Consider the following 15,306-nt stretch of genomic DNA (forward strand, 5'->3'; position numbering starts at 1 on the left):
GAGTCAAATATGGGCCTGGTCCCTCCATCCTGCGCCCCTGCCTAGCACCCCTCCAGTATGTTGAGGAAGTCCACATGAGTGCACCTTGGTTGACACGTGCAGGTCATTTCGTGTGCACAGGCATGTGCTAGATCTGCCTCCACATCTGCCACCTAGGGAATGCTGGCTATCCAGGCTCCTCTCAGCACACTGCACAACTTTCCCTGGCCTCATCTCAACTCGTGCCAGTGACAAAGGGGGGGACTGCAGGGGACTACCTGCTAGGGACCTTGGAATACAAGTACCCAGCTCCTCTAGGTCAGGGACAATTTTAGTGTCTGAGATTGGCTCAAATGGAATAGATGTTAAAAAAAAGTGCTCTGTAGAGGCAAAACCTACTTGACATGCCATTTGCATATAATTTATGGCAAAATGAAGCTGGGCCTGCTCACTGCTTCTCTAATTTAGTTTAGCATCAGCTCTTTCAAGTCTTTGCTAATCCTAGAGATCAAGGGGTGATCAGTTCTCCCTGCCATCCTCTTGCTCCCCACTTCCTTGGCTCCTGCCATCCTCTGAAATGCTGCATCATCAAAGGACATTATTCATGGTGGACCTTTGCTGAAGCTCTGCTTCCCTGGTGCCTGGGCTTGGGAGCAGGGATGGATGGGGTGCGGGGGGGTGGGGGGATGTTGATGAAGAGATGGGACCCTGGAGGCTTTGGTCCTCAGCTCTTGATCTAACTTGTTCCTCCTCCAGCACCTCCCCTCCCTCCCTCTTTTCTCCAGCCTGCCTTCTTGGGCTTCCTTCTCTGGATGGACGCTGGGGAGGGGAGATGGCTAGGTCCAGTTAGGAACAGCACCTAAGCTTCTCAAAGGACTGAACTAGCCATTCCATTTGAATGTAAATCTAAACTACCTCCCCACTTCTGTCCCTCATTCCACTAACTGCTCCCTGGTCACACAACCCTGTAATTAGCTGGGTAATGGGAAGCTTTTAATGAGTCCCCATTAGCTTCTCACATGTTAAAGAGGTCTTGAGACCCAGCTGCTGGTTTTACTCTGAGGGGACTTCTCTCTGTATGGTCTACGTCCCTGAGAGTGAGGGTGGGGAGACAAACACTTCAGGACCTACAAGTGCTTCAAAGGCTCTATAAAGGATCCTGTTTTGGGGTGAGATACAAAAAGCTTGGCTCTGCCTTCCTTTTTTGCTTTATAAATACATCTACCTACTCCTTACTTATCAACTATATCATTATCCAACATTTCACATTTACAACAACAGTAAAAAATCTACTAACTAGCTATTTTGTGTATTAACAATATATGTCTGGCAGGAATGAATGCCAAAGTGCGAGGCAAGAGTAACATTGGCTGTAATGGTTAAGGTTATGTGTCAGTTTGGCTGGGCCACGATACTCAATGGTTTGGCAGTTACGTAATGGTGTAATCTGGCAGTTATGTAACAACGTAGTCATCCTCCATTTTGTGATTCAATGTGGTCATCTTCCATTTTTGCATAACACTGATTTTCACATAACAACCTACTCTTTGGAACCTAACCATGTTGATAAGTGAGGAGTGGGTGTAAATATTTATTGAGCACCTGTTAATGCCAAACACTATAGGGGTAGGGATACAATAGCAAAAAAAAAAGAGACCAGACTAAAACCCTTGCCCTCATGATGTTTACATTATAGTGGGGGAATAAAGACAATAAATAAGTAAAATAGTTAGCATGTTACATAATACATGCTATGAAGAACAAAAAGCAAGATAGAGATATGGAGTACTGGAGTGATTTTAATTTTAAATAGTGTGATTAGGGAAGGCCTCAGTGAACAGAAGTCTTTGTAGTAAACACACAACAGAGATAAGACTTTCTTCCCAATCCCAAGTTGTAGAAGAGTACAAGGTCTTAAATCTCCAAGTCTCTTGGAGAGATGGGTCACACACTTCCTCTGGAAGTTAACTATTCTCTTTATATGTCAAAATCCACACCACTGCAGTAAAAAGAACTGGAGATTTGGAGTGAGAAAAACTTGAATTCGAGGCTATTCTCCACTCATGAGTAGCTATGTGTCCTGGAGCAAGTGACTTCACCTTCTGAGCCTCAGTTTCCTCATCTGAAAATAGAAATATTTCCTACCTACATGGCTTGTATGCTTTCACCATACTTATTCAATCTATATGCTGAGAAATAAACCTGAGAAACTGGACTATATGAAGAAGAATGTGGCACCAGGATTGGAGGAAGACTCATTAACAACCTGCGATATGCAGATGACACAACCTTGCTTGCTGAAAGCGAAGAGGACTTGAAGCACTTACAATGAAGATCAAAGACCACAGCCTTCAGTATGGCTTACTCCTCAACATAAAGAAAACAAAAATCCTCATAACTGGACCAATAAGCAACATTACGATAAATGGAGAAAAGATTGAAGTTGTCAAGGATTTCATTTTACTTGGATCCACAGTCAATGCCCATGGAAGCGGCAGTCAAGAAATCAGCGATGTATTGCATTGGGGAAATCTGCTGCAAAAGGCCTCTTTAACGTGTTGAAAAACAAAGATGTCACTTTAAGGGCTAATTTGTGCCTGACCCAAGCCATGGTGTTCTCAATTGCCTCATACGCATATGAAAACTAGGACAATTAATAAGAAAGACCAAAGAAGAATTGATACCTTTGAATTATGGTGTTGGGGAAGAATATTGAATATACTGTGGACTGCCAGAAGAACAAACAAATCTGTCTTGGAAGAACTACAGCCATAATGTTCCTTAGAAGCAAGGATGGTGAGACTTTGTCTCACGTACTTTGGGCATGTTATCAGGAGGGACCAGTCCCTGGAAAAGGACATCATATTTGGCACAGTAGAGGGTCAGAGAAAAAGTGGAAGAGCCTCAGCAGGATGGACTGATACAGTGACTGCAACGATGGTCTCAAGCATAACAATGATTATGGGAATGGTGCAGGACCGGGTGGCGTTTCATTCTGTTGTTTGAGTTGGAACTGACTCAAAGGCACCTAACAACAACATGGTGGTGGTGATGAAAATCAAATGGATTGCTCTATGCTGAAGCACTTTGCAGTGTTCAAGCCCTGCACCCTTCTACGCTGGGAATGACTAATCATTCTAATACATCTTTCACTTTACATCTCCCCTAGTCTTTCAGTCCCTTGTCTCTCTCTGGGTTTTGTCTCTGATCCTGATTCTGACTCTCCCCCTGGGCCTCTCTATCTTGGGTGTGAAATGAGCAGAATAAGCCCCCTCAACAGTGAGGGGTGAACAACAGGCTTGAAAGGTCAGGCAAGAAGAGTCTTGGGCTGCAGGGAGACAGATTAGACCCGAAAACGTGTAACTGAGTAGAAAGGAAAGGAGCAATTAAGAGATCAATGCAGGGGCAGGGAGCGGGGGTAGGGGAACAGTTCAGCTATCACGTTCTGTTCCTCTCCTCTGGGATTACAGCAGAAGGGATAGAAGTTAGAATTCTGGAAGAATGGAACTAAGTCAGGCTGATTCAGGGTCAAGGAGTGGATGGGGGTGCCGAGAGGAGAGTCCTTAGCACGGAGGAGCAGTGGAGGGAGGCAGACACTGGAGGCTTCTGGGTTCAGTAACAGGGGAGAAGTACTGACCCTCACTTGGTATGAAGAACAGTGTGATGGGGTAGCTCCAGCATCCCACTTGGGGCAGTTGCCATGGGATGGGGGACAGAGGGAGAAGGGAGGACTAGAGGGGATGCTAGAGTCGCCTCCCAAACCTCAGGGTCTCAGCCTGGTCGCCCAGGTGGTGGGAAGTGCAGAGAGATCCCTAGCTAAAATTATTCTGGCCTGGCAGTCAAGCTTGAGGCTTTAAAGGGCAAGGACCTGGTGGATGAACAAGGAGGGGAAAGAGACCCAGGGGTCCATACCTATTGAGCTAGACCTGGCATAGAAAATCTGTGAAAACCACATGCAACATTCTTTTGGAGTGTGCAGCTCAAATGCAGTTGGAAAGTGGGCTGTTGGACAACTTGAGCTTGCTGCTGGGTTTGTGGCTTGCGTGTGTGTGTGTGTGTGTGCGCGCGCGCTACAGTCTCCATCCTACCCCCACTCCCACGCTCCCCCCTCCCCTCCAGCCACCCTGGGATTGGTGACTCTCAGCCCCTCCCCTCAGCTCCCCCAGACCCTCCCAGAGCCTTTATCAGGGAGCTGGGACGGAGTTCCTGCCACATTCCCAGATCCCTTCCACGCCCCTTCTCTCTTCAGGTGACTCCTCCAGCGGCATCAGCGAGTGTGGGGAGTGGGCTGAGCTCCCAGCTTCCAGCCAGCTCCCTGATCCTGCCAGACTGTTTGGCCCAGGCTCAAAGCTGCCCCACAGGTAGGCATGATTGAGCGAGGGAGTGGGAAAATGTTGGATGGACTGGGAGCTGGTGCCTAGGGGCAGGGGCCAGAGTCAGGAGGGAGTGAAGGAGGTGACTACCTCTGACAGGGAACAGAGTACTGGGAAGTTGAGCAGAAAGCACCAGTGGTTAATGTTTGGAGCCTGTGGATGCAGACTGATTCTTCTACACCAGAAAGTTTTTGCCTAAGTCTCGGGGTTACCTAATGTCGGAAAATAGCATCCAGGGTCCCTCCTCAAGCCAACTAAGGAAATAGTGCCTGCCCTATTGTGCACGTCCTGTAAGTCTATCCTTGGGTGCCTAGAGTCCTCCAGCACCATTGCCTTATTGCTCATTGCCAGGTACATGTCCTAGGGAGATGTCTGATGGGAAACTGAGCCCAAGGGATGTATTCCCTGCTCAGAGATACTCTTCACTGGTTCCCAACACCAGGGGCTTGGGAGGGAGAGTTGGGGGCTGGGGGCACAGGGTCAAGTCAAGCTTCTCCTCATGAATGTCTCCTGCGTTTGCACCAGGGCTGAGAACCCTGCCTGCATCCTCCTTCTTCCCTCCCTTTGCCAGTCTGGCCCTTTGCCCTCCCAGGCACCATGAGGAGCACCCTGCTGTTTGCAGCCATCCTGGCCGTCAGCCTGATCCAGAGCTGCAGGGCTGCCTGTGAGGAGTCACAGGAGCAGGTGGTGCCTGGCAGGGGGCACAGCAAGGTAAGGCACCCCCCAGCTGTCCCTACCCTGGCAGACAACTGGGAGACATTATGGGAACTTGGAGAGAGCTGATGGGGAAGATGGTGAGGTGGGGAGTTGGGGGGGGAGGCTGTCCATCAAAGGGTATTTTGCCTTCTTTTGAATTGCTCAGCCTCCTTGATGGTCTCATGTTCTCACTGTCTCCAGGTATATTTGTAAATAGCTTTGTCTCTCTGTGTGTCTTTGACGCCTTGTATGTGAAAAAAACAAAAAACAACAACAACAGCAAAAAAACCCAGTGCCGTCAATTGTATGTGAAGGTGCTATACAAATATGTAGTTTGTCTGGTTGACTGACTGCTTGCTTGGTGATAGGGTGGTGCTGCCAGGAGTGAATAGGGTGGTCCAAGGTTCTTCATGGTCCAGCTTAGGCTCTGTCCCTTTGCAAGGTGCCACAGCCCTGGATAAGAAACACAGTCGGGCTTTCTCTCCCAATTGGTTATCTGTATGCTGTTTTACTGATCAGTTATATGTATTGTTTTATTTTCAAAATGCAAATAAATTCCCATATCCTCTGCTCATCTGCCCCCAGTAACCTCAGGTGCTCCTAAGAGCCTAGCCGCTTCTCTTCTTCTCTCCTGTCTCTTGCCCATCTCCAGTCTCTGCTTAGGAAAGGGGGAAAAAGTAGGTTGGGCCCTAATTTCCGGAGTTCCTCTAAGAAAAGAGTAGGAATTGTCAGGCAGGTGTATGGGAAGAACCAGGAGAAAGTCTTTTCAAGGTTTTGAAATGATAGCCATTACATTGGTACAAAGGCTTTTAAGATGCTTACAGGTGGGACTTATCATAAATTCAGTGTGTGAAGTCTAACTGCCTCTCCTGCTCAGATCTGTTTAGCATCTCATAACAGGAGGTGGGCAGAGTATTTGAACAATCTGGGGAAAGTGGCTGTCTGAGAAGCCGTATGCAAGACAAAGAGAGTGATCACCAGTCTTCATCCAGCTGGGGAAGTGTCCCAGGACACAATAGGCTGGCGGCCTGGCAGGTAGCACTTGACCCCCAACCAAAAGACCAGAACCAGTTCAAAAAACACACAGGTAGTGCCAAATATGAGCTGGGCACTGTATGCCGAACTGCGAAGTGCCAACCTGGGATAGTCAGAGTATCTGGGTTCTTCCAAGACAAATTTGCTTCGAGTCTTTGGACAAGGAGATGTCCTCTCTGCCCCTCTTGGTAATGAGGGAGAGGGACTGCCGTCCTATTCTTCTTCCCCATGGGTCTTTGAGGAAGAAGGGAACTGGGTTGGAAGGCCGGTAGGATGGATATGTACTGTATGTATGTCTACCCAACTGACTGGTGTGGGTGTGGCTGCATCCTGTAGAAATGTGCTTCTGTGTGTGCACAGCAGCCCTAGGACATGGGGACATGAAGACAGAGACACTGTGAGATTCAAGGTGAGAATCTCCAGATGTGATCATTCACCTTGTCTTTCTGCAGCTGCAAGTATCTGGGCGTCTAATGTGTGCCCACCATCCTGCTGTGCCCCAAGCTGCTAAAAAAAATCAAGAGGACAATTAAAAGCCTCTGCTTGCCAGCAACTCCCAGATCTGGGGTTCAGTTGTGGGGGTGGAGGAGAAGAGGAGAGGCCATTCTGAGCATCCCCCCTTCCTGAAATTCTAGATCCAGGACTGAAAAGGGGAGAAAGGGAACCAGGGCAGAGACCCACGAGAGGAAGAGAGTGAGAGGCAGTGGGAAAACAGGGAGAGAAACATCCATGGGCTTGAGCGCAGTGTAGGGGAAGATCAGGGTTGCAAGTGTGACCTGGCCGCCCACCCTACCCGTCCCCAAGACCGAGTCCTGTCTTTGACTCAGTCATGGAACACAGACTAGGGGACACGCGCTCTGTCTGATGGGCCTTTCTTGGGAGCGGGGAATTTCGAGGCTCACTCACCAAATGGGGGGAGCCACATCCCTGAGTAAACCGATTCTTGATGTGCCAGGGAGAAAAAGAGCCCGTGTCCTTCTCACTCAGTGTTTGAGAAGGGGCAAGAGCCAGGAGAGGGCCCCAGGGAATGGTCCCCTTTGGAGCTGGGGAGATGGGGTGACCAACCGTTTGGTTTGTCTGGGACTTGCCTGGCTTTAACACTGAAAATTTTACATTTCCAGGAAGCCCCTCAGTACTGGGCAACAGAATAGTTGGGCAGCCTCCCAGGGGCACCCTGGGCCCACCCACCCTACAGCTCTGATAGAGCCGAACCCAGACTGAAAGTCTCCCACCCCCACCTACCATACTCTAGGTCAGAGGCTGGGGTGTGTGACACACGCTGCAGATGTGTGCATCAGGTCATCTTCTTCTTTGTCCCTGGACACAAACATTCTGGCCTGGGGTGGAGATGGGTAGAACTCCAGGGGCTTGAGCCCTGTCCACTAGTGTTTTTCAAACCTGAACATGCACGTCAATCACCTGGGCATCTTGTTAAATGTGCAGATTCTGTCTCAGTTGGTCTGGGTGAGGCTGAGATAATGTATGTCTAACAGGCTCCCCACAGACCACACTTTGAGAGCCCACTTCTCTTCCAGAGCAAACCAGAGGAAATCCTGAAATCAAGATGATGCTGGGTCCAGCTGCGATGAACTCAGGGCGAGGCTGCTTCTTAAGCATTGGGGTGTGAGCCTCTTCTTCAGCCCTCTTTACTTCTTTCCCCTCCCTCCAGAAGGACTTGGATCTCTACCAGCTGCCCCCGTCGTTGCTCCGGAGACTCTTGGACAGCCGCTCAGTCTATCTGGATGGGTTGCTCAAAATGCTGAGCAAGGCCAGCCTGGGTAAGCAGCAGCCCCGAGGACAGAGGGGTGCGAGGGGCAGGATTCAGAGGATGCACTGGCCTGGGGAACCCTTTCAGGCAGAGGGAAAATGGAGATGGCTTAGTGAATAGTTGAAGGCTGTGGTCTGAGCCCCTTCTAACCAGTCACTTTCCAGATTCAAACCCCCAATTTACACACTTGTTCTTGGTTCCCCAGGTCCTAAGGAATCATCACTTCCCCAGAAACGTGAGTAGCGCCCTCTGCCTCCCTATTCTGCTGTCCACTTGCCCAGAGCTCCCTCTGTGGGCATGGGGCCCAGTGCCCATCTCCATTGGCACAAACAATGTGCCAGCTGCACCTGCTCAGCCAGCCCTTCCTGAATCGAGAGGCACTGGGAACTAGGAGGAAGCAGATGCTAGAGGCATGAGGGCCCTTCCTCCGCTGGCTGGTCATGGGGAACCATGCGGGTCTCAGCAGACAGTGTTTGGTGTCTGTCAAGATTAAATCAGGCACCTGCTGGGGCAGAGAATTCTTGAAATGTGGAAGAGGAATAGATGGGCAGAATGCACGGGCTCAGGAAACACGCCTGCTGAATGTGGCACAATAAAGAAACAGAGACCGGAAGCCCAATCTCCAAAGTCTTGACACAGGTCTGTGAATATTCATCACTGTTGACAATGCCAACCATTTTTCTGCAGGTGACATGCATGACTTCTTTGTGGGACTGATGGGCAAGAGGAACATCCAGCCAGGTAAGAGTGTGTGGAGATACAGTGGAAGGGCTCGGGGTACTGGAGAGGATATGGCAGACGCCAAGTGCTTCATATTTATCACCAGAGAGGAAGACAGAACTTTTCTTAGCTACAGCGAGTGTTCCTGGGCCTCTTCTACCCTATCTTCTTGGACCCACAGTCCAGCCGCCCCTACCTCCTGGGAGCCGATTAGGGAGACCCTTGTAAGCTGCAGCTGGGTGGCGGAGAGCAGGGAGGCTGTTTCCTGCCCATTTGAGCGTGCCTCTTCTTCCCAACTCTGTTGTCTAACGCTCTCCCTTACAGCCAGTCCCTCACTCTGTCAGGTCAGAGTGAAGGTCCTTCAGAAAAGCTCTTCCTAACCACTCTGTTTACTTCATCCCAGACACTCCTATTGATGTGAATCAAGAGAACATCCCCAGCTTTGGCAACCTCCAGTATCCCCCCAATGCAGAATGAGGTAAGGAGGGCTGGAAGGGGAGCTGAGAGGCATATGGGAGGGGGAGGAGGAGACTACCAGCTGTGTATTTCCTCTGATACTGCAGGTAATCGATGCTCATAAATTTGCCCTAAAATAAAACACCAGTGCCCAGCACACCTTTGCTCAAATGCACTCTAAGAGATGCGTGCAGGCACACATACAAACCTCTTTTTCATGTCGAATTTCTCCTGTGTCATGGGCCCTGGCTGACGACTGAGCAGAAGTAAGTGGTGGGAGAGAGAGGCTTCCTCTGGAGCTTCTCTGATGGGCAACGTTGGTTTTTTGGACTCGGTTCTTTTATAATCTATGCAAAAGATGGAGAGATCATGATCTGATAGTTATACGTACCACGTCCGATTCACAAGCGAAGTGTTTTGCTTCCCAGGCAGGTTGAGCCTTTCAAATCATTCAGAATCCTGGGCTACCTGGTCCAGTGCCTCTGTGTAGTCCTACACCAGGTGATTAGGAACAAATGGAAAGAACTCTGAAATTTGATGGAGAGTAGCTGGAAACCTCTGCGTAGTGTAATGGATGAGAGCATGGCTTGAGTTTGAATCCTTGATGTACCATTCCACTAGCTGTGTGACCTCGCCAAGTTACATAACCCCTCTGTGCCTCAGTTTCTTTCTCTGAAAAGTGAGGGTAGCAATACCACTCGCAGGGCTGTGGTTTGGAAGATTTAGCATAGGCGAAGTGCTCAGAACAGTGCTGGCACATAGCACTGTGTAAGCGTGAGCTTTATCATGATGTTCCCACCTGGGAGGTATGGGGGATGTCCCAGTATTTCCCCTGACTGGCTCTGGTCTGCCTGCCTAGAGCTGTCTGGGCTGGACCCCAGGCCTGAGTGGGCAGACAGATCTCTCACTTGGTATGCGAGTGAGAATCCCCTAGGGAAGTGTCTAGTCAAAACATGGAAACTTCCGCCCCGACACCATCTTCCCACACACAGCAAAGCAGATCCACTGACGGCTTTCTTTTCAAGAGCTTTCAAAGAAAGGAGAGTGGGGAGCGGGAATGAAGGAGAGGGACTGGGAAGCCTCAATTATCCTAGAGAGAGCCCTGTTCCTCTCCGTGTCCCTGCTTCCCACACTCATTGGTCTCAAGGTGACCAGTTGGAAGCCCACAGATCTGGCTTTCAATGATACTGTCTGTGATGACTCCCTGGGACCAGAGGCTGGGTCTAGCCCCCCATTCAGTGCTGGGTGAGAGGGCACAAAGAACCGTAATAACCGTAACTCGCTGATTACATGGTACTTACCGTATCATTTTGCTCTCATTAGATGGTTATTTCAGTCCTGCCGACGGCCAGATAATTATACGGGCAGCTATATCTGGATGACATATTCTCCCCCAGCGTTATGCACCGGCCATAAAGATAATTACAGTGCAATTTTGCCATAGTATTTTATACAAATGGTAGAAACAAGTTCATTGTAGAAACCTACTTTTAATGCTTTCTGGTGAATCCAGACTCTTTCAGAGGGATCAGACCCATAATTGCAGACTTTATCATCTCACCATCACCACCAACGGCACATTTACAATCTGTTAGGTGCCAGGCAGAGCAGGACATAAGATCTTGGGGCTGGCACTTCAAGGAGATTAGGTGAGACGGATCGACACAGATCATTGTGTTTCTGTGGGGGTAGTCCGGGGCAAGCTGTCATCTCGTTTCATTCATGTAAAGCTGCTGCAAAAGGAAGTGATCCCGGGCCTGTCCTTCCTCTGAAAAGTTTCTGGGGAGAGGAAGAGGGACTGTGGGAGGCTGGGAGAGCGTTGGTACCTGGGCATATTGGGTGAGTCTGTGTGTATACTTGTCTCACGAGGATGCTAGAGTGCTATGCACTTTGTCACTACATCTTCTGCATGGGTGCCCACAGACAATGTACACAGGTGCTTCGAAGTAGCATGATAAATCCGGCAGCTGGGAAGGTTCGAGCACCTGCTGTCAAGAGGGTTCAGTCCTCTATTTCAGAAGCTCTAAGGAGAGCTAAAGGAGCCCTGGCGGCACAATGGCTAAGCCACTCGGCTGCTAACTGAAAGGTTGGCAGTTCAAACCCACCAAGTGGCTCTGCAGGAGAAAGACCTGGAGATCTGCTTCCATAAAGATTACAGCCTAGGAAACATTACGGAGCAGTTGTACTCTGTCACATGGGGGCGCTATGAGTCAGAATCGACTGGACAGTACCCAACGACAGGGAGAGCTGAGGGTTAAGACTTCAGTTCTCTCTCCTTCTCCCTTACAGATGCTCCTGCCGCCTCAGTGAGTTGGCAGGAATTTTACAGGCCATAATGTGTGACTTTGTTTTTTGGTCCTCAGCACTCTGCTTCTGGATCCCTGGGCTGCATCATGAAAATACCGCCGCCCTCTCCTGATCCCTTGGTGCCCTCTCTCCCATTTCCATTCTTTCCCCATCATTGTAAGATTCTCATGCTTTGACTCCCTCCCCATTCTTTCTGCCTCACCCTGGTGTAGAAACTGCATAGTGAATATCCCCAATCCCAACAGGCATGGGCTATAGATTCCCCTGGAGTTTCTGCAGTGTCTACATTAAAGATACAATGCTCCCTCTACTCCTTAATAATAAAGAATTTTTACATATGACCTACAGTGATGTGTTTGTTTGGTGGGTTTTTCTTTTCCTTGACTCTTCCAGCTAGAAAATATTTAAATGGAAGTATCTTTATTTTAGGAGTCTCTGGGTGGCATAAACGGTTAAGCGCTGGGCTTCTGACTGCAAGGTTGGTGATTCATACCCACCCAGATATGCCTCAGAGGAAAGACCTGGCAATCTGCTTCCAAAAGGTCACATCCTTGAAAACCCTATGGAGCGCAGTTCTACTCTGACACACATGGGGTCTTCGTGATTTGGATCAACTTAATGGCAACTATTTTTTTAATCTTTGTTTTGCACACTTACTGATTTCTCCAACAGTACCTTACACAGTGTTTCACAAATAAAATTCAGATTTATTTAGTGATTAAAAGAATGAATGAATTTGGAAGAAGGTTTCTAGCACTCAAAGGCGTTCATGGACCAGCTTCAGACAAAAACAAAACAACCCCAGATATTCTGAATGGCTTGTTTGTATTTCTAGGATGGGCCTAAACCCACTGTCGTTGAGTCGATTCCAACTTATAGCGACCCTATAGGACAGAGTAGAACTGCCCCATAGAGTTTCCAAGGAGCGCCTGGTGGATCTGAACTGCCAACCTTTTGGTTAGCAGCCATAGCTCTTAGCCACTAAGCCACCAGGGTTTCCAGGATGGGCCTGGGAGACATCAATCCCGGTACCCTACTTAGAATGGGAGGTGGAGATCAAGGCCGCAAAGACCCAGCCAAAGAAGAGGACGCATCTGTAGCACTGTACCATTTCTCTGTCCCCAAAGGTTGAGCATGGATCCTGTGACAGGTCCTGGGCATAAGATGGTTACCCACACACAGAGTTTAAGTTGAACAAGGCTGCAGACAAGCAAACAGAACTTGATCCAACTAGGATGGGGGGTGGGGTAGACAGGGAAGTTACTGCTGGGGCTGAGAAAGGGGAACAAATAGCTTCAGAGCAAAGTAGGGCGTTAACTGGCTCCCTTGGTTATTATAAAGGCAAACACTTACTTCAGACTCCTTGATAATGTACCTGTTAACAGTCGCTGCAGCATTGGTCTAGAAGCCCCCCGTATGTGTAAAGCATTTCAGTGTGCTGTGTGTGGGTCTGGGTGTCTTTTATTAATCTTATGTGCCAACTATCACAGCCTGTTGGTCCCAAGGAGGGGGTTCTGTACCCTAATGTAACTGTCTGGGAAATCCTCAGGCTCCCTACCTTAGCCTAGCATGGAGGGGGGTGGTGCTTATTCATGTCCCTGAATCACCCCAGTACAAAGTCTACTCTCAGCTATGCCGAGGCAGTGAAAGAACGAGGCTCTGGAGCCAGAGGCCACTTCCTGCAGTTCCTTCACCCCAGTGAAAGTTCTCTTCCCAGAACATGACTGGGGTGCTGTACAGGCGGGGAGTGGGGAAGGAAGAAGGGGCTTACTCAGCACCTCTGGTGTCAGGTTTATTGCTAGAGGTCAAAGAATGTTCCTATCCCAGGTCCCCAAGTCTTTCTCCCAGAATAAGTCGTCTTGCTGATGCTTCAAAATTATCTGTCTATAGGGTCTTAAAATGGGGAAGCTTCCACAGAGTCTGGGGAATCTCACTGGATCACAAAGCTTCGAGAACTGGTTCTGCCCAAACATGGTGGGAATTGAAGATGAGCGCTGAGAGGCAAAGAGAGCTTTGCCAAGTAGACGCATAAATGCAGAAAGGTTGCTCTCTGGTGGGACTGACAAAAACTGCAGTCCTGGGATTCCAAAAACAATGCAGGCAAATTTTAGATTAGATTCCTGTTTCAGTACTAGGACACTGTATGAAGGGATTCTGGTCTTCTCCTTTTTGTTGTAAACAGGTTGATGCCTACGGAGACGTGGACAAAAGACCTTGCCTGGATTCTGGCTCTTTCTTCTCCATTTAGCTTTGTCTACATGTGTGATTGTACTGTGTGGTGATTTACTTTTACAATGACTTCAGTATAAATAGTATAGGGTGATGCAAATACTTAAGCACCTGGACTACTAACTGAAGGGTTGGTAGTTCAAACACACCCAGAGGCACCTTGGAAGTAAGGCCTGGTGATCTGCTTTGGAAAGGTCACGGCCTTGAAAATTCTGTAGCGTGCAGTTCTACACTGCACATGTGGGGTTGCCATGAGTTGGAATTGACAACGAACAACAATAAACAGTATAATCTATACCCGTTGGGTAGTTAGTTCACATGTCAAGTGCATTTGTCCGGGGTCAACACCCTAGAGATCATAAGGCAGCTGGTTAGAAAGATTGACCAGGCCCCAGGCCCTTGCAAGCCCAGCAGCCAAATATCTCCAGAGTCATGCCAGAGGTCTGGGTCTGGGTGGTTTGAGATGTTCCATTTCAGGGGGACTCTGTTATCTCACACAGCCAAATGGGGCTGGCATTTGGTATAATGCTTGCTTTCAGTATAATCTACCACCAGTTAGTAAGGTCATGGGAAAGGCGACATGCGATCCCCTAAATTCACAGCCAAACTGGCTCAGATCAGTTGGCAACATCACTTGTGCCCCTCCTCCCCATAAGGAATTACTGAAGGCTACCAAGTTTCCTGAGTGGCCATCAGCTGCTAATCTAAAGGTTGGCGGTTGGAATCCACCACGTGGTGCCATGGAAGAAAGGCCTGCTGCTGTAAAGATTACAGCAAAGAAAACCCTACGGAGCAGTTCTACTCTGTAACACATGGGGTCACTGTGACTCAGAATCGACTTGACGGCAATGGGTTTGTTTTTTGTTAACCATGTACTTGCCCTGGGGGGTTTGTTCTTGGCTGTTGTGGTGGGTGAGATGGAAGGGGGAACAAAACTGAAGGGTCCTAGAGCCTGAGGGGTTCCTCTGGATTAAGGAGAGAGAGCGCGGGGTGAGCATGACTTCTTTTGTCTTTGGTGATGGGGGGTGGGACGGGCAGGGCAGGTAGACTTGGTTTGATGGCATTTCTCAGGCAGGAATACTTGAGGTGAGAATTTGGAGTAACCTATGTCAGAGAAGGGTGGAGGGAGACAGAGTGACGGAACTGTCAAAAGTGCTGGGAAGGGCAGCCTGTAGGAAACAGGTCTGAGCTGCCACCATGCAGTGTGATCCTGTGAATTTTTCTTCTGGTTATCTACGTGGAAAGAGGGCAGCAGTGGATTTTCAAGGAGAACACAAACGGTCCAGCCCTCAAGAGCTCATTCATTCAAACAAGCTTTATTAAGCACCTATCATATATTCCATGGGGGCAGGGTTGGGGGGAGCATTGGTGGTTCAATGGTAGACTTCTTGCCCTTGCATGCGGGGGCCCAGTTCGATTCCGGCCAATGCCCCTCATGCGCAGCCACCACCCATCTGTTAATGAAGGCTTGCGTGCCGCGACGCCACGGCAGCTAATAATATCATTGGTACCAGAAAGAGTACATAGAGCTGGGATGCTGTAGTACACAAAACCACACAGATCCCTGCCTTCAGAAAGCTCACAGCCTAGTGGAACCAAAACCAAAACCAACCAAAAAACAAACCCATTCTATCAGAATCGATTCCGACTCATAGTGATCCTATAAGACAGAGTAGAACTACCCCACAGGGTTTCCAAGGTTTTTAATCTTTATGGAAGCCGACTGCCACATCTTTCCCGCGC

General features: G+C 49.0%; 1 protein-coding gene across 1 annotated transcript; it reads left to right on the forward strand.

Annotated features, from left to right (window-relative positions):
* The first annotated feature begins 3,243 nt into the window (after positions 1 to 3,243).
* Positions 3,244 to 9,048, forward strand: TAC3 (tachykinin precursor 3). Its single transcript, XM_003405564.3, has 5 exons — positions 3,244 to 5,063; positions 7,753 to 7,861; positions 8,057 to 8,086; positions 8,539 to 8,592; positions 8,975 to 9,048. The coding sequence occupies exons 1-5, from the start codon at positions 4,950 to 4,952 to the stop codon at positions 9,046 to 9,048; spliced, it is 381 nt and encodes a 126-aa protein (XP_003405612.1). The 5' UTR covers positions 3,244 to 4,949.
* Positions 9,049 to 15,306: the final 6,258 nt, after the last annotated feature.

The sequence above is a fragment of the Loxodonta africana genome, chromosome 4 (genome assembly GCF_030014295.1).
Source record: "Loxodonta africana isolate mLoxAfr1 chromosome 4, mLoxAfr1.hap2, whole genome shotgun sequence".
NCBI classification, from domain to species: Eukaryota; Metazoa; Chordata; class Mammalia; order Proboscidea; family Elephantidae; genus Loxodonta; species Loxodonta africana.

Excerpts from the sequence above, each read along its gene's own strand:
- TAC3 (XM_003405564.3), top strand. The coding sequence starts at position 4,950 with ATGAGGAGCACCCTGCTGTTTGCAGCCATCCTGGCCGTCAGCCTGATC. Across the intron at positions 5,064-7,752 it reads CTGGCAGGGGGCACAGCAAG|AAGGACTTGGATCTCTACCA; the intron begins GTAAGGCACCCC and ends CCCTCCCTCCAG. Across the intron at positions 7,862-8,056 it reads GCTGAGCAAGGCCAGCCTGG|GTCCTAAGGAATCATCACTT; the intron begins GTAAGCAGCAGC and ends TTGGTTCCCCAG.